The sequence below is a fragment of the Nelumbo lutea genome, chromosome 1 (assembly GCF_056320005.1).
Source record: "Nelumbo lutea isolate HS-2025 chromosome 1, American lotus-T2T, whole genome shotgun sequence".
NCBI lineage: Eukaryota > Viridiplantae > Streptophyta > Magnoliopsida > Proteales > Nelumbonaceae > Nelumbo > Nelumbo lutea.
In genome coordinates, this window is record NC_142684.1 from 152773960 (window position 1) to 152798820 (window position 24861).

The 24861-nt window shown below is 41.2% G+C and overlaps 1 protein-coding gene across 2 annotated transcripts in view; it reads left to right on the forward strand.

The window, feature by feature from the left end:
* The first annotated feature begins 11494 nt into the window (after positions 1 to 11494).
* Positions 11495 to 24861, forward strand: part of LOC148878453 (putative WRKY transcription factor 20) — a 33988-nt gene continuing 20621 nt past the window's right edge. The window contains exons 1-5 of one of the 2 annotated variants that reach the window (XM_088954765.1): positions 11495 to 12174; positions 13292 to 13483; positions 22894 to 23464; positions 23561 to 23729; positions 23825 to 23983. In XM_088954765.1, the coding sequence (XP_088810891.1) occupies positions 11839 to 12174; positions 13292 to 13483; positions 22894 to 23464; positions 23561 to 23729; positions 23825 to 23983 (1427 nt within the window). In that variant the 5' untranslated portion in view covers positions 11495 to 11838. Of the gene's footprint in view, positions 12175 to 12690; positions 12808 to 13291; positions 13484 to 22893; positions 23465 to 23560; positions 23730 to 23824; positions 23984 to 24861 lie in introns of those variants that run through there. The other variant, XM_088954774.1, reaches the window with a different exon arrangement.

Genomic DNA, 24861 nt, shown 5'->3' on the forward strand with positions numbered 1-24861 from the left:
TCCCTTCCCTTCTCACTTTATGTATATGGACAAAAGCTCATCCTCTTCTAGCGTCCAGGGTCATCTCTTTAGACCCACCACCGATGACGAAAAAAGTGAAGCAACCGATCTCACCAAGGGGACGATTTGCAATGTTTATGTTTACTTCAAGTAATGCCAAGAAGGCAAAGATATCATCTTCAGTTGGTGGAGGTGGTGATGGGGAGGATACGTGTTCAGAGAATATAGGGAGGGAGGGAGAAATGAGGGTCACAACAAGAAATTTGGTGCTGTGGCTCACACCGATATCACTGATATTGCCAACAATGAGGGTGTCTTTATGTACAGGGGGAGAGAGAGAGAGAGAGAGAGAGAGAGTGAGAGGTTCTTCCATGTAACACAATAATCGGACTAAATTGAAACTACCTAACAAATTACACCAAAATCATTAAGAGCATAAGAAAAAGAAGAGACAATCGTTAATCAAAGCATATATGGGGTTTCAACTATGGTATCCAATGAAGGTTTCCATGTCCACTGCTTTGAGCATCTCTCAGTAAGTTGTGGTCTTTCATCGGTGGCTCCATTGTTTTAAATATCGATGGAGTCAAGTAGATAAAGTCACTGAACATAGCCTACACAGGGAATATCTTTCCAATGTTGTTAGAGCTTCCACGCTTAATTGGTTGCTTTGGATGCTCTGTATGAAAGTGTTCCCATCTCATATGTGAGCACAGAACAGTGTTTATCCATGGGAAGAAGAAAATAGAATCGACCTTGTTCGATCTCTACGCCGACCGTTAAGCCAGGAACTCGGTGACCCATAAATGGAATCACAAACGAATTGGTAGGGGTTCTCTTGCATGAGTTGACCTGCTTTTATTGGCCTTGTGTATACTTCCATTCTCCCATCACTGAACAAAACTTTTGCTCCATCGGCGACACTACTAGTAACACAAGATGTGTTGTTCCCCATAGCACAAAGAGAGATGTGTCTTCTCGTTCATGATCTTGATAATGGAATGCACCCCATCAGTGTCATCTTCCCTAACCTCCCCATCCAAGCTCACCGTCACCGTGACCAAACTCGCAAGAAGCTGGCGGAACGTGCTTGCAAAACTGAGAATGACATGCTGCTATGACTCATCGATTCAAAGTACAAAGACTGCCGGCCAGTACGACGACGAAGAGATCACTAGCCTACTTGATGATAAACATTTTGGCAACTCCCCGACTGGCAGGTGGCTCGGATGCCTGGCTGAATAATTCCTACATGGAATGCGGCTTGGATGCCTAGCTGAATGGTTCCTACCTGGAAGGTGGCTTAGACGCCTACCTGAATGGGGATGAGCTGGAGAAATGGTTATGATGCCTAGCTAAATGGTGATGAGCTAGAGAGGTGGCTCTAATGCCTAATTGAATGGTGACGAGCTGGAGAGGTGGCTTTGTTGCCTAGCTGAATGGTGACAAAGTGGAGAGGTGGCTCTGTTGCCTAGTTGAATGGTGACGAGTTGGAGACGTGGCTCTGGTGCCTAATTGAGTGGTGACAAGCTGGAGAGGTGGCTCTGTTGGCTAGTTGAATGGTGACGAGCTGGATAGGTGGCTCTATTGCCTAGCTGAATGGTGACAAGCTGGAGAGGTGGCTCTGATGCGACTTGCAAGGAAACAATGTCAGTGTGCCCAGGTTGCTTTACCCGGGGTAGGCACTCCGATGCTTAAGTTAGCGAATAAGAGATTTTAAGATATCCAAATGTGAGAGAGCTGGAGAGCTGCGAGAACTAAATTGCGCATCTACCTGGGTGTCAGGGGCTGATGCCCTTATATAATTGGGCTACCGTGGGTCTCGCGAAACGCTCCTGGAATCCTCGGCCAATGACGTAGGGGTTCATTCCGCTTTGGAAGGAGGATAACATGCCAATTAATAAGGCTTGTCTTTTCCCTCCGATTCGGGCGGGATGAAGATAAGGCCTACGGTTATGCGTCGTGATCTTGAAGGGTTTGGAGACAACTGGCAAGCTTCTAGAGAGGTAGGTCACCAGGTCGGCGACGGAGGTAGATCGCCAGGTCACTAGGTCGCGGTAGAGGTAGGTCGCCAGGTCGGCGCTAGAGGCAAGTCGCCAGGTTGGCAACAGAAATAGGTCACCAGGTCGACGACATAGGCAAGTCACCAGCTAGGACCCCATTTTGGGTAAGGCAAATTGCTGCCTAAGTGATGCTGGGATGTAGTCTAGCTGTTCTGATATGCCATGTGTCATGATGTCAGTGGAGGTTAAAATCTGCTCTCATCAATTGCCCCCCACCCCCAAGCTGAGATCAGCTCAGCGAAGGGAGAAGATTTGTACTTCGTCGTAGGTCCTTTGGCCTGTTACCAACATATTTTGAGGTCGGCTTAGGGGTCCTTGATGCTGAAAGCGGTTTGGCTTCCCCTTGCTATGTGTGTCGACGTTGGAATTTAAATAGTGGGTCAGTGTCATGGCTGCACTATGTCAGTCCTCTAAGGTGCTGGTCATCTACTCCTACGATAAGCCACAAGGAGCTCAACTTGCAGGGGCAGCTTTATTAACTGTAGTTTTCCAGCTCGCATGGGAACCTTAAAAGGCTTAACCCGTAAGGGCAACTGTAGTTTGTTGGCCGCCAACTCCTGCGGGAGCTATGGAGGGTTCGACTTGTAGGGGCGACCTCGTGAACAGGGCTAACAAGGCTCGTCCGGGTTGATTATGTGCATCACTAGGTCGACAGAAGTAGGTTGCCATCTTGGCGATATAGGCAGATCGCTAGAGATAGGTTTCCAGGTCGCCAGGTCGTCGGAATTTTGGTAGTCTAGTTTTGCTCTCAGCACCTCGCCCTATAAACACCTCGTCACCTTGGCAAGACTGACCTGTGAGGGTGACTCCACACAACCTACTGGTCATCAACTCCCACATAAAGTATGGAGGGCTCAATCTACGACACGACTTCACTGTTTATTGGCTATCAACTCCCACAAGAACCACAGAGGGCTCGACCTGTGGGGTGGCCTCACATTCTATTGGCCATCAACTCTCGCGGAGAGCACGTAGAGCTCGACATATGGGAGTGGCCTCACAGTTGGGGAGATTCTGTTCGAGCAAGACTACGAGAACTTGTTTGGACTAATCACTTTGCTTCTGCCCCCCTAGGGGGTTCTTTCGATCAAGCGCTATTGTTGTTGCTTGAAGGTGTTATTACTTGAGGCTCAGAGAGTTGGGTGAGGACATAGCCTTTTGTAGCATTTCCCACAAATGACGCCAATTGATGATGCGCATTTTGGCAGCTCCCCGACTGGCAGGTGACTCGGATGCTTGGTTGAATAATTCTTACCTGGAATGTAGCTTGGATGCCTAGCTGAATGGTTCCTACCTAGAAGGTGGCTTAGACGCCTAGCTGAATGGTGATGAGCTGGAGAGGTGGCTCTGATGCCTAGATAAATGGTGACGAGTTGGAGAGGTGACTCTAATGCCTAACTGAATGGTGACGAGCTGGAGAGGTGGCTCTGTTGCCTAGCTAAATGGTGACAAGCTGGAGAGGTGGCTTTGACGCCTAACTAAGTAGTGACGAGCTAGAGAGGTGGCTCTATTGCCTAGCTGAATGGTGATGAGCTGGAGAGGTGGCTCTGTTGCCTAGCTGAATGGTGACGAGTTAGAGAGGTGGCTCTGATGCGACCTACAAGGAAACAATGTCAGAGTGCTCGGGTTGCTTTACCCAAGGTGGGAAATCCGATGCTTAAGTTAGCGAATCAAAGATTTTAAGATAGCCAAATGTGAGAGAGCTGAAGAGCTACGAGAACTAAATTGTGCATCTACTTGGGTCTTAGAGGTTGATGCCCTTATATAGTTGGACTATCGTGGGTCTCGCAAAACGCTCCCGAAATCCTCGTCCAACGACGTAGGGGTCCGTTCTGCTTTGGAAGGAGGATAACGTGCCAATTAATAAGGCTTGTCATTTCCCTCCGATTCAGGCGGGATGAAGATAAGGCCTATGGTTACGCGTCGTGTTCCTAAAGGGTTCGGAGACAACTAGCAAGCTTCTAGAGAGGTTGGTCACCAAGTTGGCGATAGAGGTAGACCGCTAGGTCGCCAGGTCAGCAGTAGAGGTAGGTCGCCAGGTTGGCAACAAAAGTAGTCGGCGGCAGAGGCAGGTCACTTGCTGGGACCCCATTTTGGCTAAGGCAAGTTGTCGCCTAGGTGATGCTAGGATGTAGTCTAGCTGTTCTAATAAGCCATGTGTCATGATGTCAGTGGAGGACCAAATCTGCCTTCATCAATTGCCCCCCACTCCCAAGCAGAGGTCAGCTCAGCGAAGGGAATAGATTTGTGCTTCGTCGTAGGCCCTTTGGCTTGTTACCAACATATTTTGAGGTCGGCTTAGGGGTCATTGATGCTGAAAGCAGTTTGACTTCCCCTTGCTATGTGTGTCGATGTTGGAATTTAAATAGCGGGTCGGTGTCACGGGTGCATTGTGTCAGTCCTCTAAGGTGCTAGTCATCTTATCCTACGATAAGCCACAAGGAGCTCAACCTACAAGAGCAGCTTTACTAACTATAGTTTGCCAGCTCACATGGGAATCTTGAAAGGCTTAACCTGTAAGGGTGACTGCAGTCTGTTGGCTGCCGACTCCTATGGGAGCCATGGAGGGCTCGACCTGTAGGGGCGACCTCGCGAACAGGGCTAACAACGCTCATCCGCGCTAATTATATGTATCACTAGGTCGATGGAAGTAGGTTGCCATCTTGGTGATAGAGGCGGATCGCTAGGTCGGTGGAAGCAAGTCTCCAGTTCGGAGATAGGTCTCTAGGTCGCTAGGTCGTCAGAATTTTGACAATCTAGTTTTGCTCTCAGCACCTCGTCCTACAAACACCTCGTCACCTTGGCAAGATTGACCAGCGAGGGTGGCTCCACAACCTGCTGGTCATCAACTCCCACGTAAAGCATGGAGGGCTCAATTTGTGGCGCAACCTCACAGTTTATTGGCTATCAACTCCCACGAGAACCACAGAGGGCTCGACCTGTGGGGTGGCCTCACATTCTATTGGCCATCAACTCTCACAGAGAGCACGTAGAGCTCGACATATGGGAGTGGCCTCACAGTTGGGGAGATTTTGTTCGGGCAAGACTGCGAGAACTCGTTTGGATTAATCACTTTGCTTCTGCCCCCCTAGGGGGTTCTTTCGATCAAGCGCTATTGTTGTTACTTGAGGCTCGGAGAGTTGGGTGAGGACATAGCCTTTTGTAGCGTTTCCCACAGACAACGCCAATTGATGATGCACATTTTGGCAGCTCCCCGATTGGCAGGTGGCTCGGATGCCTAGCTAAATGGTTCCTACCTGGAAGGTGGCTTAGATGCATAGTTGAATGGTTCTTACCTGGAAGGTGGCTTAGACGCCTAGCTGAATGGTGACGAACTAGAGAGGTGGCTTTGATGCCTAGCTAAATGGTGACGAGCTAGAGAGGTGGCTCTAGTGCCTGATTGAATGGTGACGAGCTGAAGAGATGGCTCTGTTGCCTAGTTGAATGGTGATGAGCTGGAGAGGTGGCTTTGTTGCATAGCTGAATGGTGACGAGCTAGAGAGGTGGCTCTGATGCCCAATTGAGTGGTGACGAGCTGGAAAGGTGGCTCTGTTGCCTAGCTGAATGGTGACGAGTTAGAGAGGTGGCTCTGATGCGACCTGGAAGGAAACAATGTCAGAGTGCCCGAGTTGCTTTACTCGGGGTGGGCACTCCGATGCTTAAGTTAGTGAATCAAAGATTTTAAGATAGCCAAATGTGAGAGAGCTAAAGATCAACAAGAACTAAATTGCGCATCTACCTGGGTCTCAGGGGCTAATGCCCTTATATAGTTGGGCTGTCGTGGGTCTCGCAAAACCTCCTGGAATTCTTGGCCAACGATGTAGGGGTCCGTTCTGCTTTGGAAGGAGGATAATGTGCCAATTAATAAGGCTTGTCGTTTCCCTCCGATTCAGGCGGGATGAAGATAAGGCCTACGGTTACGCTTCGTGATCCTAAAGGGTTATGAGACAACTGGCAAGCTTCTAGAGAGGTAGGTCGCCAAGTTGGCGACAGAGCCAGATTGCCAGGTCGCAAGGTCAGCAACCGAAGTAGGTCACTAGGTCGGCGGTAGAGGCAGGTCAGCAGCTAGGACCCCATTTTGGCTAAGGCAAGTTTTTGCCTAGATGATGTTGGGATGTAGTCCAATTGTTTTGATATACCATGTGTCATGATGTCAATGGAGGGCCAAATCTGCCCTCATCGCTACTCATTACTGCCCTTTTGGCAAGACAACACACCAGCTCCATTACCACCACCTGGAATGATGCCTACCTACTTACCAAAAGTATCTCATCTCCATTACCACCACCTAGAACAGTGCCAACCTACTTACTCACCAGAAGTATCTCTCAGCCGTGTTGGATACGCCTGGCAAAATAAATTAGAGAATGATAGTTTGGGTATTTAAAAACTTTTGAATGTTCAAATGAGAACCATTTAAAAGTTAATGTACATAATGTTAAGGGAGAGGGATTTTGTCTAAGGGCCAAAGTTTAGAAGATCTTTGTCGCAAAAAACGTACAGGGGTCTTTGTTAATGACTCCATAATACTTGTGGTCTTTATATATAATTTACCCAAAAAAAGAAATGGCGGTTTTGATCCTATCGTTGATTGGAACAAATTTAATCAAAATAAAAATAGAAATATGTATCATCCTTGCCTCTAGTAAAATGCGTTTTGTTTAAAGAATGAAGATACCTTCCATATTACAATCAAAGAACCTATACACATTGTTCTCTCTTTTACTTTCTTTGTAAATAAGGCTTCAAAGAAGTCGTATCTGATACTATTTGAATCCGAATTCAATCAGGTAAGAGCCGAATTTAGAAATTTTTCTTAGTCATAACAAATTGGATCAGATGGATCGGAAAAGTTGATTTGTTTAGTTAATGAATTGAATTTGGATATACCCGAATCCAATCCAATACGTTATTTATGAAATATTATATATTTTATATATTATAACATATTATTATATTATATGAATAATATAATTTATTATTTATATTATATCATCGTGTTTTTTATTACAAATCTTGAAAAATATAATAAGATATTTGATTTCAATTTCGAATCATCCTCTTGAAAAATTTGAGAGATTCTTATTGGTGTAAAGTGCACCGATCAATCCGTTTGCGGCCCCTATTTATAAACATTATTTTCTTCTAAAAACTTGAAATAAAATGCTAGAGGTTCTTCGGAAATAAGCATTCATAGGTGGCCTATGATAGGCACATGTCCTTAAATTATTTTCCATTGGTTTAGGTGGTTCCCTGAACGTTTTCAGACAGTAATATAAATGGTAATGATTAATTAAATAAATTGGTTTCATGTTTTAATAGAAATCAGATTTAGTCCTCTCACAGGTGCACTTTACACCAATCTCACAACACATTGTAGCCTTGCATTGAAAACATTTATCATAAATGACAAAATTAAATTATATTATTTTCTATAATGGACTGGATATTGATTTAATCTGACCCAATCCAATATAAATCTATTTTAGATGGATCACGTTCAATCCAATCAAATTGATGCTTTAGATTATTAAGTTTAGACTCATCTAATTCAATATGTTTTATTGGTCCATTCAATCTGTCCAAATTAATTTTGATTTAGACGTGATCTAACCCAAAACCAATCGATTAGTGCTCCTAATTAATCAAACATAGGAGATATTCTTAATGCGACTGAAATCGTTGTGAGATTGGTCTGAGTTGCGTTGTAGATGAGTCTCCCCCTCCCCTTAAAAAATGATATGTAGGTACTCCCTTTCATGTTTCAATTTCTAATCATCTACATGAGGAATTTAGAGGCTGGGCCAGCCATGATATGCCACCGATTGATTGGAGCCAACTGTCCCCGGAGACTAGATTCCCTCCCACCCTTAAAACTCTACAATAATAAATAAAGAAATTTATGTTTTACAAAATGAGATTAAAAGATTAAATAAACATCATTTTGTCTCCACTAAAAGAGACAAGTCATGATTTGATGACCCTGGATTGCATCTGTTGCGATGTTGCGACCACGGTTACAGCAATATCTTGATACTGCCCACCCTCAACCAAGCGAGAACCAAAAGGAGATTACAAGGAACTAAAACAAAAGGAGAGTACATTACATGAACCAAGGACACATTATGTTCAGACTTCAGAGCTCCCTTTGCTGGTCTGTCCGTGTTGCAGCCTCGTATTAGATATTAAATCAAAGAAAGGAATATCATGCTGGTGTTTATTGTCGGGTTGCAAGAAAATGCTATAACCTGCAACTACAACTGTCTACCTAAAACAAACTGCAGCCATAAAAAAATGCTGCAACTCAACACTGACCAGAAGCCTTAAAACCTCTTTTGTGACAAAATGCTACAAAATCTAAGAGTGATAAAAAGAAGGCCAATCATATATAATAGGTTAGGCACCAGACGGTATGTCAGCAACTTTTCATATATATATTTTTTATTTTTTTTCAATTAAAATAATATATGAAATAAGTGTAATGGGAATCATTAATCGAATATTTTATAAAATAATAGAGTATTAATATTTTCTTTAAGAAAAAGACAAATTTTATTGAATGATCATGAAAAAAGGACAAAAGGGGAGGGGGATATAACCTGACCCTCGAAGCTAAACAAGAAGCAAAAAGCTCTATTCATTAGCATTTAACTAGAAATAAAGATTTCAAAAAGAGTAGGGTATGGGTAAAAACCTTTGTTTGTTTGTTTGTTTGTTGTAGAGTGCTTTTAAGCATCTTTGGCATTGGTGTCGTTGCTCGAGAGAACGGTGATGCATCAACGTTTTGTTGTAAAAAACGGTGTTCCAAGAAACATTTGTTTGTTTGAAATTATTTTTTTATAAAAAATGTGTTTTAAGCCGCATTTTAGAAAATGGGAAGGTGTGGTTTGAAACAACATCGAATTTGGCATTTCTTGGAGCTGCAGCTCGTTGCTGCCAACAGGGGCATGAGGTAGCAGTGATAGGGATGTGCCATAGTACTAGATAATAAGTATCAGTGATGAAAATGTTTCCTGTAGCATTAGTACCAAACAGAAAATGTTACTGTTGCTCTGACAAATGTCCTACTTGGCAGCAATGTTTTCAAACAAAAAAAGACACAAATTTCTCAAAAAATTGTACTTCTAACCCACACATTAGCAACACTGTTTTTTGAGAAAACTGTTTTATGATGCTGGTTGATTACAAATTTTATTTTCGGGTGTCATGTTTCTTCCTGAATCATATATAGTTGAACCCGCATTTCAAACCTGTCTTGACCTGATGAATATTTGAACTAATGACCAGGACAATTGATTAGCCCTACATTTGTTTTCATGGATTTGATTATTTTAGGAGGCCAACTACCTGGTTGAATGACTTAAATCATCCAATCCACCACAAACTCAGCCTTTTCTTAGTTGATGTCCAATTTGAAAGAAACAATACTGTGACATGGGATGATAACACTCAATCAGAAGTAACCATACATGCACCTTACTGATCTCGTTTATAGTAGATCGAATCATTTTAAAACCTTCTTCAAGTACTACAAGTTACCAATTATTAATTCTTTTCGTAAGCATATGATACTGCATTAAGAAAACAAATTAAATAGAACATAAACAATAGTAAGCATTCAGTAATCCCGTGGCCAGGTTCCTGGTAGTCTCAACTAACCAAGATCAAAACCCTAACAACTACATAAGTTGGGTTACCTCATTAATTACGCAATCCCTTAAAATTAATGAACACAATTATGGCTGAGAACAAGCTAGAAAGCAGCCTACAACAATCCAAACTAAAGATAAGATTTGAATATCCATGAAATCATTTTCAAATGCCTGGGTACCCATGGAACCTATGATAACCTAAGTCACTTTCAGGCTGTGTTTGGTTTGATCGAAAATAAAAGAGACTGAGAAGTTGAGAGAAAGTTCTTATTTATGTTTTCAGGTGATATCCCCAAATTCAGTTAAAAGAAACAGAGAAAAGGTACGCACGTACCTAAATCGTTCATAATCTTTTGCTATTTTTTCTCTATTTTTTCTTCTTAAAAGTCAATTTATTGCATTATAACAAGCTATATATATGTTTAACCAGTGGATATAACGTTGTTCAGCAATTAACCAATATATTATTTAATGTATAATATATAATATGTACTATATTATTATATTTTATATCATGTAAGTATTATATTTTTATATTCCGAAGAATCATATTATACAATATATAATTTTGTGTAATATAATATTATAAACATTTATTATACTATATTATTTGGTTATTTGGGATTATCAAAGGACGATATTATTCAATTTACTACTGAATTTATTCGGAGAGATGAGACAAACTCTAAAAATTTAAGGGGCCATTTGATAGCAATTGAGGTGGCTGAACTGAAAATGTTTATTGCTTTGAACTTTCTAGTAACGAAGCAGATTCAGCTGTTCTAAAAAAGTGAGCCGCTGCCCATCAACTCTCCCACACGGGTACGGGTACTTGGATTATAGCCTGAGGTTCGATAAATCAAATGATGGGCAACTTGAGTGAGGCAGCTCTCTCAGCTCACAGGTGAGAGTGAAATTTTCGAATTCAGAGGTATGTTTGTAAATGCAATCAATCGTACAACAAAGGTCCCAACTCCCAACTAGGTTGTTTTACAGAGAATTGATGCGGTGCCGTGGATGCCCCACTGTCACGGGGGTAATTCTACAGCGGAAGAAACCCGTGCGGCGTCCTGGCCAAGGCAGGCCAGGACAAGCCTTTGTGCGCTTAGAGGCTAGGAGTTGCCCGCTGGGATGGCTTCACCAAAGTCAGTAGCACTGGATCATGACCTCAAGTCCAATGGCCGGGGCACTCTTCTGGCTCAGACCGGTCCATGGGAGGCGCCGCTTACGTGCTAAAGGGGGACAACCATCATGGAAGGCGACTATGCGCCGATGAGGTGACTTGGCACCGATGTGTAGGGTCTCCTGTATGCCGATGATGACAGGCACCTGTGTGCCATGATGATAGGCAACCGCTTGGGCCGGAACCCACCCGTGCGCTAGGGGCAACGGGATAGCTCAATCAGCTTGGGCAAGGGGCTGGCGAGGTGTAGGGACATGCTTGAGCCAGGCCCGCGTGCCGAGCCTCCCTTGAGTGTCGGCAGCGCAGTGCCGGTCCAACACTGTCCCCATGAGCTAGTGTGCGCCCATGAGGAACCCTGGTAGCCATGCTAGCCATTAACCAGGGCCGCCCCGCAAGGGGATGATGGTCTAAGAGTGCCAAGGTTAGGCCCCCAAGGAGGTCGACCACCCCTCCTCAAGGAGTACGTTAAGCTTTCGGTGGTCTGCCTGAAGATGACATCAGTTCTCCCAAAAGTCTTACAGGCGAAAATGACGGGCATGTCCCCAACGTAAGCCTGCCAAGCGTAGGCAAGGCTAAGCCTGTTTTGAACCGTAACACCACGGCGGGCCAAGGCCGAATCCGTGGTTGGCACTCGCCACTGTCACGCCGCGGCTCTATCAAAAATACGACGGACGGTACGATCTGTTAAATCCACCGACCATGAGGGTATCTTTGTAATTTCAAACTCATACAACGCTCTGAGGCCAATTCCGTCAAATGCGCCTCCGAACCTTAATTAAAAGCAAGCAAGTCAACCACGTCCGGCTCTGAGTATCTGACAAGCTCCCCAAGCACTCTATCAGACATCCAATTACCCAAACTACCCCTTTAAAACTGAAACAACACAGGCCCCTCTCTCTCTCTCTCGTATCCGCTTCCCTTTCTTGCTCTGTAGACTGCAATGGAGGAAAATGTTAATTATGACCTCGGAGATTCTCAACTAAGAGTTCATGAACAAGAAACCAGACGTTCTGAGCTTCGATTAGAGGGATCTAATGGTCCGAACGGTTTGATTTCTGGCTCTGACAACATTTTTAGCGCCGAATACCCGAAAATGAACGATTTTTCTGTTAAGCCAGACTCCAGGATAGTGTCTTGTGCCGGATCGAACGCTGCCAAGTATAAATTGATGTCGCCTGCCAGACTTCCGATCACGCGGTCGCCGTGTTTAACGATCCCTCCTGGTTTGAGCCCTACAACCTTGCTTGATTCTCCGGTTCTTCTCTCCAACATCAAGGTTAGGGTTTTTTGCTGAGATTTCTTAACAGTAACTTCTAAGGTTTCAATTAATCGGAGCCTTGCAGCTTTTGTGACGTAATTGATGAATTTCGAGTTATCACTCTTTTATCTCTATCTTTATCTCTCTCCACACACACACAAATAAGTCTTCCTTTTCGCTAGCATATAATAAGGATTTATAAGCTTTTAAGTGATAATTGTGTCGAATCTTCTCCTTTTAGCATTGTTGTTTCATAAAAAAATTTCGAGCTTTTTTGCTCCTTTTCCTTCTCGTGGTTGTATGTTAGAAGACTTGATTTTACATTTATAATTTTTTTGGGGGTTTGTGTGAATACAAAAGTTCAGTGATTTTAGCTTGAGGCCGTTAGCTAGATTCTAATACTCACTTTACGCTATTCTATTTTGGCTCCTTTATGCGGGTATAGTGTGGTCTGATATTTTAAAATATCTGCCTTCGGTATTGACTTCTATTGAGAATATGCCTTTCTCTTAAATCTTCAAACTTCTTTTGTTTCTAGTAGGTTTTTCGCAGAATGCGTCTTCTTTGTTGTGATGTCTGGCTTTCCTATTTTTCTTTGCCAAGTCTGGTATTAAACATGTGAAATTTGGTTTTTGCAATCGGAGCAGTAAGGTATATTGGTAACAGATTTTTGTGATGTTTAAAAAGATTGACGAATTGATTGAATAGATAATTTCTTTGCGATCTTTCAGGACTCCATGACAGAAATATTCTGTTGGGTTCCGTTTAGACTTTAGCTCTGCCTTTTATGGCTTATCTTGGATGGCAACTCGTTCTAGATTTTTGGTCTGGTTTTAAACTTATTTTTCTTGTTGTCAGCTGAAAAAAATACTGAAAGTTTTATTACATGTATTATTATGTTCTCTCTCTCTTTCCAATTGAAGAATGCTTAATGAAAGTTTTGAGCAGTCATTCTATCGAAAAAAATTGAGCAATCATTACTAATGGTTCACTGAGTATCCTGATACTGGTTGTAAATTTCTTGGTTGCTTCCCAAGAAAACCATTATTGCCTCCTCTTATCAGGAATCAGGTGATTAGGAAAAAAACAATCTTCTCAGTCTTAACTTTTGCGAGATTACCTCTTGGTTTTGCAGGTGGAGCCCTCTCCAACTACTGGTACCTTCTCCAAGCTTCAAATCATGCATGACCGTGATGGTTCTGCCAAATTCTCTTCTGCAACAGATGCACCCAAAAATGCTTATGATGAGAAAGGTTCTAGTGACTTTGAATTTAAACCCAGCATTAAGTCAATCCCATCTTCAGGTCCATCCTCGTTTGGAAATTCGGTAACTTTCTATTTGGCTTATTATTTGGTTCCTTAGCAGATAGTTTTGAAGTTAAAAGCTACTATTAGCATTTAGTGCGACTAGCTTCAGTTTATGTAGAGAACAGTGATGTGGTCCCCACTGTGTTCGTGTGATTGCGGTTAGCAGTTAGTTGTTTTAGTTGGTAGTTTATTTCAGTTTATAGTTATTAGTTCTTTTATTGTTTTGCCATGTAAGCAGTAAGGATAATTCAGCCCTTTTACTTTTATTTGAGTATTAATATAAATTGTAGAGTGGTTGCAGTCCTATTCTGAATTCTCCTCTTTGAGTTCTTCTTCTCCTTTCTCTTCTCTTTGTCTTCTTCTCTCTTCTCAATCTTTCCTTTGTTTATTTCACATTGAACCTAGGACTGATTGCAGTCCTATTCGACTACTTGGTATCAGAACCAACCTAGGAGTTCTTATGCTAGTCTAATCAGGCCGACTACATGAGAACTTCCTAGGGTTGGAAGTTCTAGCAGAAAGAAGGTCATCAGCTGATTCTTGGAGGTTACTGGTAGTGTGCGGCTGCTACTCAAGGGACTGTAGAGCCTTGGGAGAGATCCAACGATCAGGAAGAATCGGAAGAAGGTTAGAATCCTCAAGATTAGGGTTCAGACATCAGTTGGAAGGTGGCGGCCAGAGTTTTTTCCTGAAGTAAGTTGATTTCCTTGAGATCGATCTAAAAAAAGGTTCCTTCTGTTTATTCTGAGAGGTGCAGTTGGGAAATCTCCTCTCTTCTCCTGAGTATTTTAGGGTTTTAAGAGAAAACCTTAAAACTCAAGACTGTTGCTAATTTTGGGGTAGTAGTTGGACCTGTTTCCATTCCAGATTGAGTGTTTTTGGTTCTCTAGAGATCTAGTAGAACTGTTTTATTATTTTTGGTTAGTTTCCGAACCTAATTCACCCTCCTAGGTCGACTGTTAACAATTTCTGGGTGCAGTTTCACTTATCTCAGTGCTGAAAAGTGTGCTTTTTTGATTAATATCTTAACAAGAATGGAGTTTAAGAATCAAGGGGAAGGTGTTTTGGGGGTTGGTGGTTCTGGTAACATGTCTGAGAACACCTTTCAGATTACAACTGTCAAGTTTGACGGATCAAATTACTTAGAATGGGCTCAATATGCCATGATGGCCATTGGGGGTAGAGGAAAACTGAATTATTTGTTGGGGGATGTGAAGGAACCAACTAAGGAGGACCAAACCTATGCCAAATGGGTTCAGGAGAACTATTTGGTTATGACATGGCTGTGCAACTCCATGCAACCACATATCAGCCGAAACTACTTGTGGGCAAAAACAACTAAGGAAATTTGGGACATCATGAAAGAGACCCACGCCCAACCCCTTAATGTTGATAGGGCTTATGAGCTTAAATGTGAGGTTAATAATCTTAAGCAAGGAGAGAAACCAGTCTCAGTTTACTTCTCAACCTTGAAATCCTTATGGCATGAAACCGACTACCTAGAAACAAATGAGTGGAAAAGTCAAAAGGATGCACAAACTTACAAAAAGCAAGTTGAAACTAATAGGGTGCTTAAGTTCTTAGCCGGTCCAAATTTTGAATATGATATTGTGAGACAACAACTACTCATGAGAGACAATGTGACCCTATCACAAGCCTACTCCTTAGTGCATAGTGAAGAGGGTAGGAGAAAGGTTATGTTGCAGCATCAGCCTTTTGAATCAACATTGGCAACAGTTAAACCTAAGTTTGGGGGTGATAAAGGAGAGGGATGTGAAGAAGGAAGACAAGAGGGACCTAGTATGTGAACATTGCAAGAAACCTAAGCATACTAAAGACACCCGTTGGAAGTTACACCCCCATCTAGTTCCAGCAAAACTCAAAAACAAAAGGGGAAATGCCAATGTGGCTGTTACTACTGATTGTGCTACCTCATTGGGCACAAGAGCCACATCCCTAGACACCTTAGCTGCTGTCTGGGCTGCTCTGACTCAGTTGGAGAGTGAAGTTGGTAAATTCGACACCATCATCTCAGCCGTCAGTCACAACATCAGCTCCATCCACTTCAGCTTTTGCTCATTCAGGTAGGTACATGGGCCTCAGCTTATCATGCTTTAGCCCTAGGTAACACTGAACACTTTTGGGTGATAAACTCAGGTGCATCTGATCATATGACTGGCTTCTCCTCACTGTTTGCTGATGGCTCTCTTGTTCCCATTTCTGGCGAGGGAGATATCAAGTTGTCTAATGCTATATGGCTCTCTTGTTCCCATTTCTGGTGAGGGAGATATCAAGTTGTCTAATGCTATTTCTTTAACTTCAGTTTTGCATGTTCCTAAGCTTAGTACTTATTTGCTTTCAGTTAGTAGCATTACTAAAACCCAGAATTGTTCAGTAACTTTTTTCCTTGATCGATGTGTTTTTTAGGTTTTGGAGACAAGGAAGGTGATTGGGATTGGCCGCGAGACAAATGGAATCTATCTGCTTGGAGGGAGCTCACATTGGGAAGATAGTGAAGTTAGGAGATCTTTTGTTTCTCAATCTGTTAGTTAGGTTATGCTTTGGCATGACCGGTTGGGTCATTTATCTTTTAAGTCTTTGAAACTTTTTTTTGAGTCTATCCAGATGTCCAATTTGAAATGTGAAAGTTGTGAGCTTGCAAAGCATTGTAGAACAACCTATTCATTGAATAATAAAAGTAGTATTCCTTTTGAAATTGGGGATACCGATGTTTGGAGACCTTATCACATTATTGCTACGGGGGGGGGGGGGCAGATATTTCTTGTTGTTTGTTGATGACCATACTTGCTTTTCTTGGGTTTACTTTATGCGTTCTCGAGATGAGCTTCCTACCTTGACTCGTATCTTTCACTAGATGATTTTAACCCAGTTTGGGGCCAAAATCAAAATTTTCAGATCCAATAATGTGAAAGAGTACTTCACAAAACCATTAGCCTCATATTTCCTTGATCATGGGATTATCCATCAGAGTACCTGTCCTCATACACCTCAGTAGAATGGGGTTGTTGAGAGAAAGAATAGACACATATTGGAGGTGGCTAGAAGCATTATGTTTAACTCCAATGTGCCTATACATTTATGGGGAGATGCCATTCATACAATTGTATATCTCATCAACTAAATTCCTTCATAGGTTCTTGACATGAAAGCTCCATTCACTCTTTTATATCCTGATAAAGAGTTGTTCACCGTTCCCCTTAAAACCTTTGGTTGTATTTGCTTTGTTCAGACTCCTGGCCCTTGTCCCAAATTTGATCATAAAGCCTCAAAATGTATTTTCCTTGGTTATGCACAAACTCAAAAGGGATTGCTATGAACCTACTTTTGGGAGGAGGTTTGTCTCTATGGATGTCACTTTCTTTGAGGATGTACCTTATTATCCTAGGGTTTCTTCTCAGGGGGAGAGTAGTGAGGTTGAGGTTCACTCATTAGAAGTTCCATTACCTGTTCCAATCAGTGAAGAGGGGTGTAATAGGGAGGGTTATCAGAGGTGCCGAGATTTGAGAGTTTATCACAGACGGTGGAGGCAGGTTGATTTCGGTCATCAATAGCCCAGGCCAGCCCCAATTCCTTCTACGGATCTAGATCCAGGTACCACAGTTCCTTTATCTTCCATTACAGATGAGATACCTTCCATTGTTGAGCCTTCACCTTCATTGGATGATCTTGACCTCCCCATTGCAGTTTGTAAAGGCAAACACCATTGCACCTCATCTACAATCCTTTGTATTTCCCGGTTCCTATCTTATGATCATCTGTCTCCTTCTTACAAGTCCTTTCTTGCATCCATTGATGATATTCCCATTCTCAGAACATCGTAGGAAGCCTTGTCAGTACTTGAGTGGAAGGATGCAATGAAAGTAGAAATGGATGCCTTTCTGAAGAACAATACCCAGGAGCTAGTTGGTCAACCTAAAGCATAGTTGTCAAGGCGACTAGGCGACTATGGGGTGCCCAGGCGCCTAGGTGATGGAAATTTGGAAAAGGGAGGGTTGCGGAGATGATGATGATGAGTGGGGAAAGGGAGGACTGAGGAGTATAGGGGCGGAGCCCCTGTTTTTTCGAATGAAATTTAGAGAAGAGAAAAGGAGGGCTGGCGGGCTGTTTTTTCGAAAAAAAAGGACAAAATTTTTGAAATCTGGAAGAAGAAGAAAAACTTACCTGTCGCTACCGGAGCTGAGGTGCAATGTGTTGGGCTGGGGCTTGAGCTTTGAAGTGTTCGGTTCTCCTCCCTCTCCAATTGAACGAAGAAATGGAGATTAGATTACTTGTCTTATAAAATGATACCATGTAGTAGATTTATTTTAAAAGAATACAACAATCAATAAAATATCAAAACAATAAATTAAAAAAAAATAGTTTTATATATGTATGTAGGCGCCCGCTTAAGTCTTTGGGTGGGTGCCTAGTATGCAAAACCTGGGGTGTTTGGGCAAGGTGACCATGAAAAACCGCCTAGTCGCCTAGGCACTGGCCTCTATGACCTGAAGGGAAGAAACTGGTTGGATGTAGATGGGTGTTTATTGTGAAGCATAATGCTGATGGTTCCATTGAAAGGTGCAAGGCCATATTAATTGCAAAGGGATTAACTCAGACATATGGCATAGACTACTTGGAAACTTTTGCACCAGTAGCAAAGATGACCACTATCAGAGTTTTATTATCTCTTGCAGTTAGGTTCTCATGACCTTTGTTTCAGATGGATGTTAAAAATGCCTTCCTCAATGGAGACTTGCAAGAAGAAGTTTACATGTAGTTGCCTCCTAGATTTTATAGTGCAGAAACAGGAAAAAAGTTTTGTCGACTGAATAAATCTCTATATGGACTAAAACCGTTTCCTAGAGCCTGGTTTGATAGATGTAGACAAGCTCTTGAGAAGTTTGGCTATGTGCAAGCCCAATCAGATCACACTCTGTTTATTAAGAAAGTGGACTCTTCCTTAACATTGTTTGCTGTATATGTGGATGATATTGTAGTGGCACAGAGTGATATCCGTGAGATTAAGTCTCTTAAGAAACTCCTTCATCAAGAATTTTGAGGTAAAAGACTTGGGAGAGCTACGATAATTCTTGGGTATTGAGGTAGTTTGGTCTAAACATGGGATTTTTGTTTCCCAAAGAAAGTATGTTCTTGATTTGTTGGAAGAAACAGGGAAGCTGGGCGTTAAACCTGCTGGCACACCTATTGAACAAAATCACAAGATCAGTGCAGAAGGTGGAGAACCCCTTGAAGATAAAGCTATGTTCCAACGTTAGTTGGAAAACATCTCTATCTTTGTCTCACGCGACTGGACATCAGTTATGCAGTCAGTATTGTTAGTCAATACATGCGCTCTCCTAGAACTACTCACCTACTTGTAGTTGAGAGGATATTGGCATATTTGAAGAGGCGTCCAGGCAGAGGTGTACTATTCAAGGATGGTCACATGAAAATAGAAGTTTACACAGATGCTGATTGGGATGGGTGTGTTGATGATAGGAGGTCTACCTTTGGATATTGTGCTTTTGTAGGAGGTAATCTTGTCTCTCAGAGGAGTAAGAAACAAAATGTTGTTGCTCGCTCCGGTGATGAAGCTGAATATAGGTCCATGGAAAATGGTGTGGCTGAAATACTATAGTTGAAATCACTATTTGAGGAGTTGGGTATTGCTTATGACAAAACCCCTAATGCTGTACTGTGATAATCAAGCTGCTATTAATATAGCCCATAATCCGGTACAACATGACAGAACTAAGCATATTGAAGTAAACCGACACTTTATTAGAGAAAGGGTTGCCTCTCAAGAGGTGTGTCTTCCATATATCACCTCCAACATGCAGCTTGCAGATCTTCTCACCAAGGCTGTTTCAAAGAAGAAGTTAGAAGCAGATCTATGCAAGTTGGGAATGACAAACATCTGAGTTCTTCTTCTCTTCTCTTCGTCTTCTTCTCTCTTCTCAATCTTTCCTTTGTTTATTTCACATTGAACCTAGGACTGATTGCAGTCCTATTCGACTACTGTTTATACACTTGGTTGGATGTAGTGGAAATCTGAACTTCTTGTATGAATGCTTCGGTTGTTCTTCAACATGATACGACAAAGTAACAAGAATTAGTATATAAACATGATGGTTCACTGAAGGTAGAATGGATACTAGGTTTTAATGTGCCCCATGCCAAAACAAATTCGTAAAATTTAATGTTGAAAGCAGCGATCTAACTCTTTTCTTGGTAATCTAGATCCAGGGTGTCCACAAGTATTGAAGGTGGAGATAAAATCTGGCTAGTTTGGGGCTAACCAAGCAAAATCCTTGCCCTCATAAAAGGGTTCAAAATTTTGCTACATCTTGGAAAATAAAAAAAAGAAATTCGTGCTCGAGCCATTCAAATAAAGTTTAGACTGATAAAGGAAATTCGTTCTCTTGTCCAATTAGCAAGCAAAAGGTTTTTCCCTTCCTGTTCTTAATGCAAATAGGGTGTTTTATACACAGGATATGTGAGGGTGTATCGTTAAATCCACTGCAGGTGCTTTATGCCCTGATCGAGGAAATTTATGAAGAATGATCAATGCAAATTTGTTTATTTCATTTTCTTTATTGGTTTGATAAAGAATGCTTTTTCTACAACATTGTTGAAATTATTTAAGGCTGGATGGATGAAATCTGTCTTTCACAGTGATGGTATTATGTCCTTAATTTTCTTGCACTCCATCTTCTGCCTTGTGGAATGGAAGCACTCCATTTTTGTAAAATTTCAGCTCTGATTCTTCTGTGAATTCAGATTCATACTTTCAGATCAAAGAAAAGATTGGACAAAAGAACTCCATTTTGCAAATCCTGGGAATTTATTCTTTTGCAAGTTCAAATACTCCAAGGATTTGTGGTAAAAAATGTTCCACAAATGTTTCAATGATTAGACCACAGCATTAAATTCTACCTCTTATATTGGAAAATTATTCCACACATTTTTTGGCTTCTTCTGAAATAGGCAATTATAGGCCTGTAAATTATAGGCTTCTTCTTAGCCTACCCTGTAAAGGCAGGATCTGACCTAAAATCCTACTCAACAAGGAGGGTCAAACTAATATAATACATAGATAAACATTACCATCCTGGGATTGTAGTACACCTAATTAAATTGGGACAATATTTCAAGCATTTGATACTTTGTTGTAGTGGTAAGTTGCACATAAATTGGCAACACAGTATACTAGTTTTGAACTTCGTCATTGCCCATGAAAATTTACTCTTTGGATTTGCTTCAACTTCTTATTAAGGTAGATTGTAGGTATTGTCTACAGCAGATGGTATTATCTTCATCTTATGTGAAATTGAGTAGATCAGATGAAGCACTTGATAATGGGTGTCAAGATGTTGCTGAAGCTATGTGAGGATCAACTATTGAATGTAGTCAACTGTGGCACATTGGCTTCTTACAAGAGAAGAACTTGCAGATTTTTTGATGGATGATGTTATGATTTATGATAGGATGGAATGGGGTCTCTAGGTATTACTCCACTAGAAGACAGGATTGTGTGGAGATTTGGTCCCTTCATTCCCATGGAAGACATCAAACTAAATTTCAACGACTGCTACTTGGGAAATTTAGGGAATTCAGGAGTTGAGGGTGTCTTTAAGAACTAAAATGGAGAGAGACTTGATGTATGTTCAGGCCTGGCAGGTGAACAGTGATTGGAGCTAAAATCTTTGCCTTAGAGCAAGGTTTAAGACTAATGTGTTCATTGGACATCTAAAGATTGGAAATGGAAGGAGATTCTACAGTGGTTATTGGATGGTTAAAAAAGCTAGGAGGAGGGACCTTGGTAGATGTGGCATTTCATTAGAGAAGCTAAAGCTCTTGCATCCAGGGTGAACATTTCATTCACATAGGTCAGGCAGTTGGGTAATGATTTCAGTTTCGCTAATGGTGTAGTAAGATTATGGATGAAAAAGGAGATAACTTTACCGGTGAGTCTCTTTTCCTTAGAAAATAATTTTTTATTGGACAGCTTAATTTAGGATAATCTTCAATGAAGAATGGGTTTTGGGACAATTTTCTGGGCTATGATACTGGATACCTGTACAAGGATGCTGCATTGTGTCAGATACTTCAATTTTTAGTATAAACTTCACATTCAGTACCATGTCCAGCAGCTCCAGCTGTCTTTGCTGAATCCAGGTAATATAATTTCTGGGTTCTATTATACTGTTTCTTATCATCTGCCCTTTAGTTTGTAATGACTAATAAAAGTTATATGCTGCTAAAAAAAATCAAACAACATTGCCTGCAGTGCCATCATTTGTTCTGTCAAGGCAATTAGTATAAAGGGAACCGGTCCCAGCTTTGAGGTTGAGAAAAGTTCAACATTGGTGGCTTTCTCTCTTGGAAGCCCAGGGGCATTGGGCATTGAAGATGCATTTAGAGACCTTATGGGAGAGGTGGTTACAGGTTTGCAGCATAATCTGGTCCATTTTTTCCATTGGTTTTGGATGACTTGGTTACTTACTCCTTGGGCCTAAAGAATTAAAATGCTGAAACTGGGTAACCAATTTTAGTTGCGAAAGTTTCTTATGTAATTGGCAAAAAGAGCTCAGAAACCTAAATCCAGATAATGGTTGGGTCTTAACTACAATACCCATCCACAAATTTATCTAAGATAACATATTCAAATCAAACATAAGATCCATAAAAGAAAAACTAATATGATTTTGAGAGAGATGCATGATTCAAGTAGATATTTTGACATGATATATGGGAGATAGCCTAAAAGTGTGAAATGTTGAGGTAAATGATGATTCATCACTGTAGGTCTACACCAGGGGCAATGTTGAGCCATTTTCTTTTTTAATAAAATCGTTTGATTACTTGCCATTTTTTTCCATTGGTTTTGGATGAATTGATTATTGAATTTAATAATGATATTCTACTTTATATGTCCCTAACAATAATATAGTTCTAATTGATAAAGCTAAGTGGAATCAATGTGAAAGTAGAAACATGAAGAGATGTCAGGGAATGTCTGGAGGAGTGAGCTGTTTCTGGGCCTAACTCTACTGGGCTAGCCTTTTGGTTATGACCAGATGGTGTACTCTCCTTTCATTCTGGCCTTAGTGGAGCCAGTTTTAGGCATTGCCCTTCAACGGTTTTGTTCGTTATCTTTGTTTTCTGTCCCCTTCGTCATTGATAAATTGTGATTGCTGATGAAAAATGTGATTATTTGAGCCATACAGTGACTTGGCAAAAGTTGGTAATTTTACTTTCACTGTAAAGTTATTTACAGTTAAATGCTAAAGGATGCAATTGGGTGGAAATAATATAGCTTTCCTATTGAATTTAATATTTTTTCTTTTGGTCCCCCAGAAGCTTCTTCTTCTTTATTTAAATTTCTGCATGTTCTTGTGTATGCCTAACTCTGTTTTTGCTTTAAAGGCTTCCACAGGTTTGAACTATAAGCAGCCTGATCCACTTGTGCAACTCCAAGGTCAATACCAGTCTCACTCATTTGCAGTCTCATCCTCAGCTAAAAGTGAAAATATTGCAGCTTCCTCCCATGAATTGACACTATCTGTAACTGCACCGGACCCTCCAGTACAGTTGGTTACTCCAGGGGATGGTGTACCTCCTGAAATTTCTTCTGATGAATTGCATCAGAGACAAGGTTCTGATAGTGGGTTCCAGCCATCACAATCTGATCAGAAAGGAAGTAATCCTTCTATTGTAGCTGAGAAAACTGCAGATGATGGGTATAACTGGCGAAAATATGGGCAGAAACATGTGAAAGGAAGCGAATATCCACGAAGTTATTACAAATGCACACATCCTAATTGCCAAGTAAAAAAGCAATTGGAACGCTCTCATGATGGGCAAATTACGGAGATTATATACAAAGGTAGCCATGATCATCCTAAGCCTCAACCTAGCCGTCGGTTAGCAGCTGGTACAATTTTGTCCATCCAAGAAGAAAAATCTGATAGGTTTTCTTCCTTAACCAAATTGGAAGGTAACCCAAAATCTTTACTGATAATTTGAAATTCTGATACTTTTTATTAATCAAGTGTTTGATAGTTTACCTTTATTTACATGGTCATGATTGAAGACAAGCTGTCCAATGTGCATGGCCAGACAACTCATCATATTGAGCCAAATGGTACTCCTGAGCTTTCTCCTGTTACAGCAAGTGATGATGATATAGAAGGTGCGGTTGGATATTCTAATAGAATTGGAGATGATGTTAATGATGATGAGGATCCAGAGTCAAAGCGCAGGTGCCTTTAGTTCAATGTAGAGGCTTTTTGAGTTTTCTTATAAGACTATGATCCATATTCTACCCATCAGTGAACCAACAAAATATTTCATGCAGGAAGAAGGAAATTGATTGTGTAGATGTTACTCCAATGGGTAAACCAATCCGGGAACCACGTGTGGTAGTGCAAACTTTGAGTGAGGTAGATATACTGGATGATGGGTATCGCTGGCGCAAATATGGACAGAAAGTGGTGAAAGGAAATCCTAATCCAAGGTACAGTTCCTATCTGTCAGACATACTGGGGAGAAATGATCTACCTGATAAGAGTGATAGGTTAACCTGTTCCCACTTTTATTCTCTATATGATCTGCCAATTCATCTTATGAAATTTAGAAAACCACTTTTGTTTTGTTCTTTCTTTTCTCACTCCAGAGACTGGTTCTTAAAGTTGCAACCACTAGCCATGCATATCGATTAACATCTATCTTCCTGCTTTCTGGTCTTCTCTTGTAGTTTTGATGCAAGTAATCCAGGGTATCTAAAATTTACAGTGATCATGGTCAGAAACTTTGAGTTAAATCAGTGCTGTCAAGTCCCTTTTCAACTTTAACCTTGAGGAAATCTGCAAGATGCAGTCCTACATTGCATTATTGTTTTGTAAACAAGTCAATAAAGTAAATAATGGACCCAAAAGTAGCTTTTATTGGGAAAGAACATAGAAAAATCTCAATATATGAATTATCTATTACTATGGAAGTGAAAATATGTGGGGTACATTGCATATTGCACAGAAAATATTCTTGATTCAATGCATTTAACTCAACTCTTTAAAGCCTTTTTCCAACTATTTGAGGTGCAGTACATGGATCCTGTTGCAGCCCTATTTTATCAAGGATCATGTCCAGCATTAAATCTGAGTTTTCTAGTCTTGCCCACTACTTCAATCCATGTCCATTTGGGTCTTACATAGCTCTTTTAGTACCGCCAACTTTCATAAAATCATTCTTACTGGTCAGGAGATGGAGGTTGTTATTTAGGAACATTCGATGCTTTTAATTTCATCAATAATGTTACCTTGCTTCAATTTTTTGGTCATTTTAATAGGCTTCTTTAGATCAATGTTTTAAAACGTGGAGGCGTGACGCGAGGCA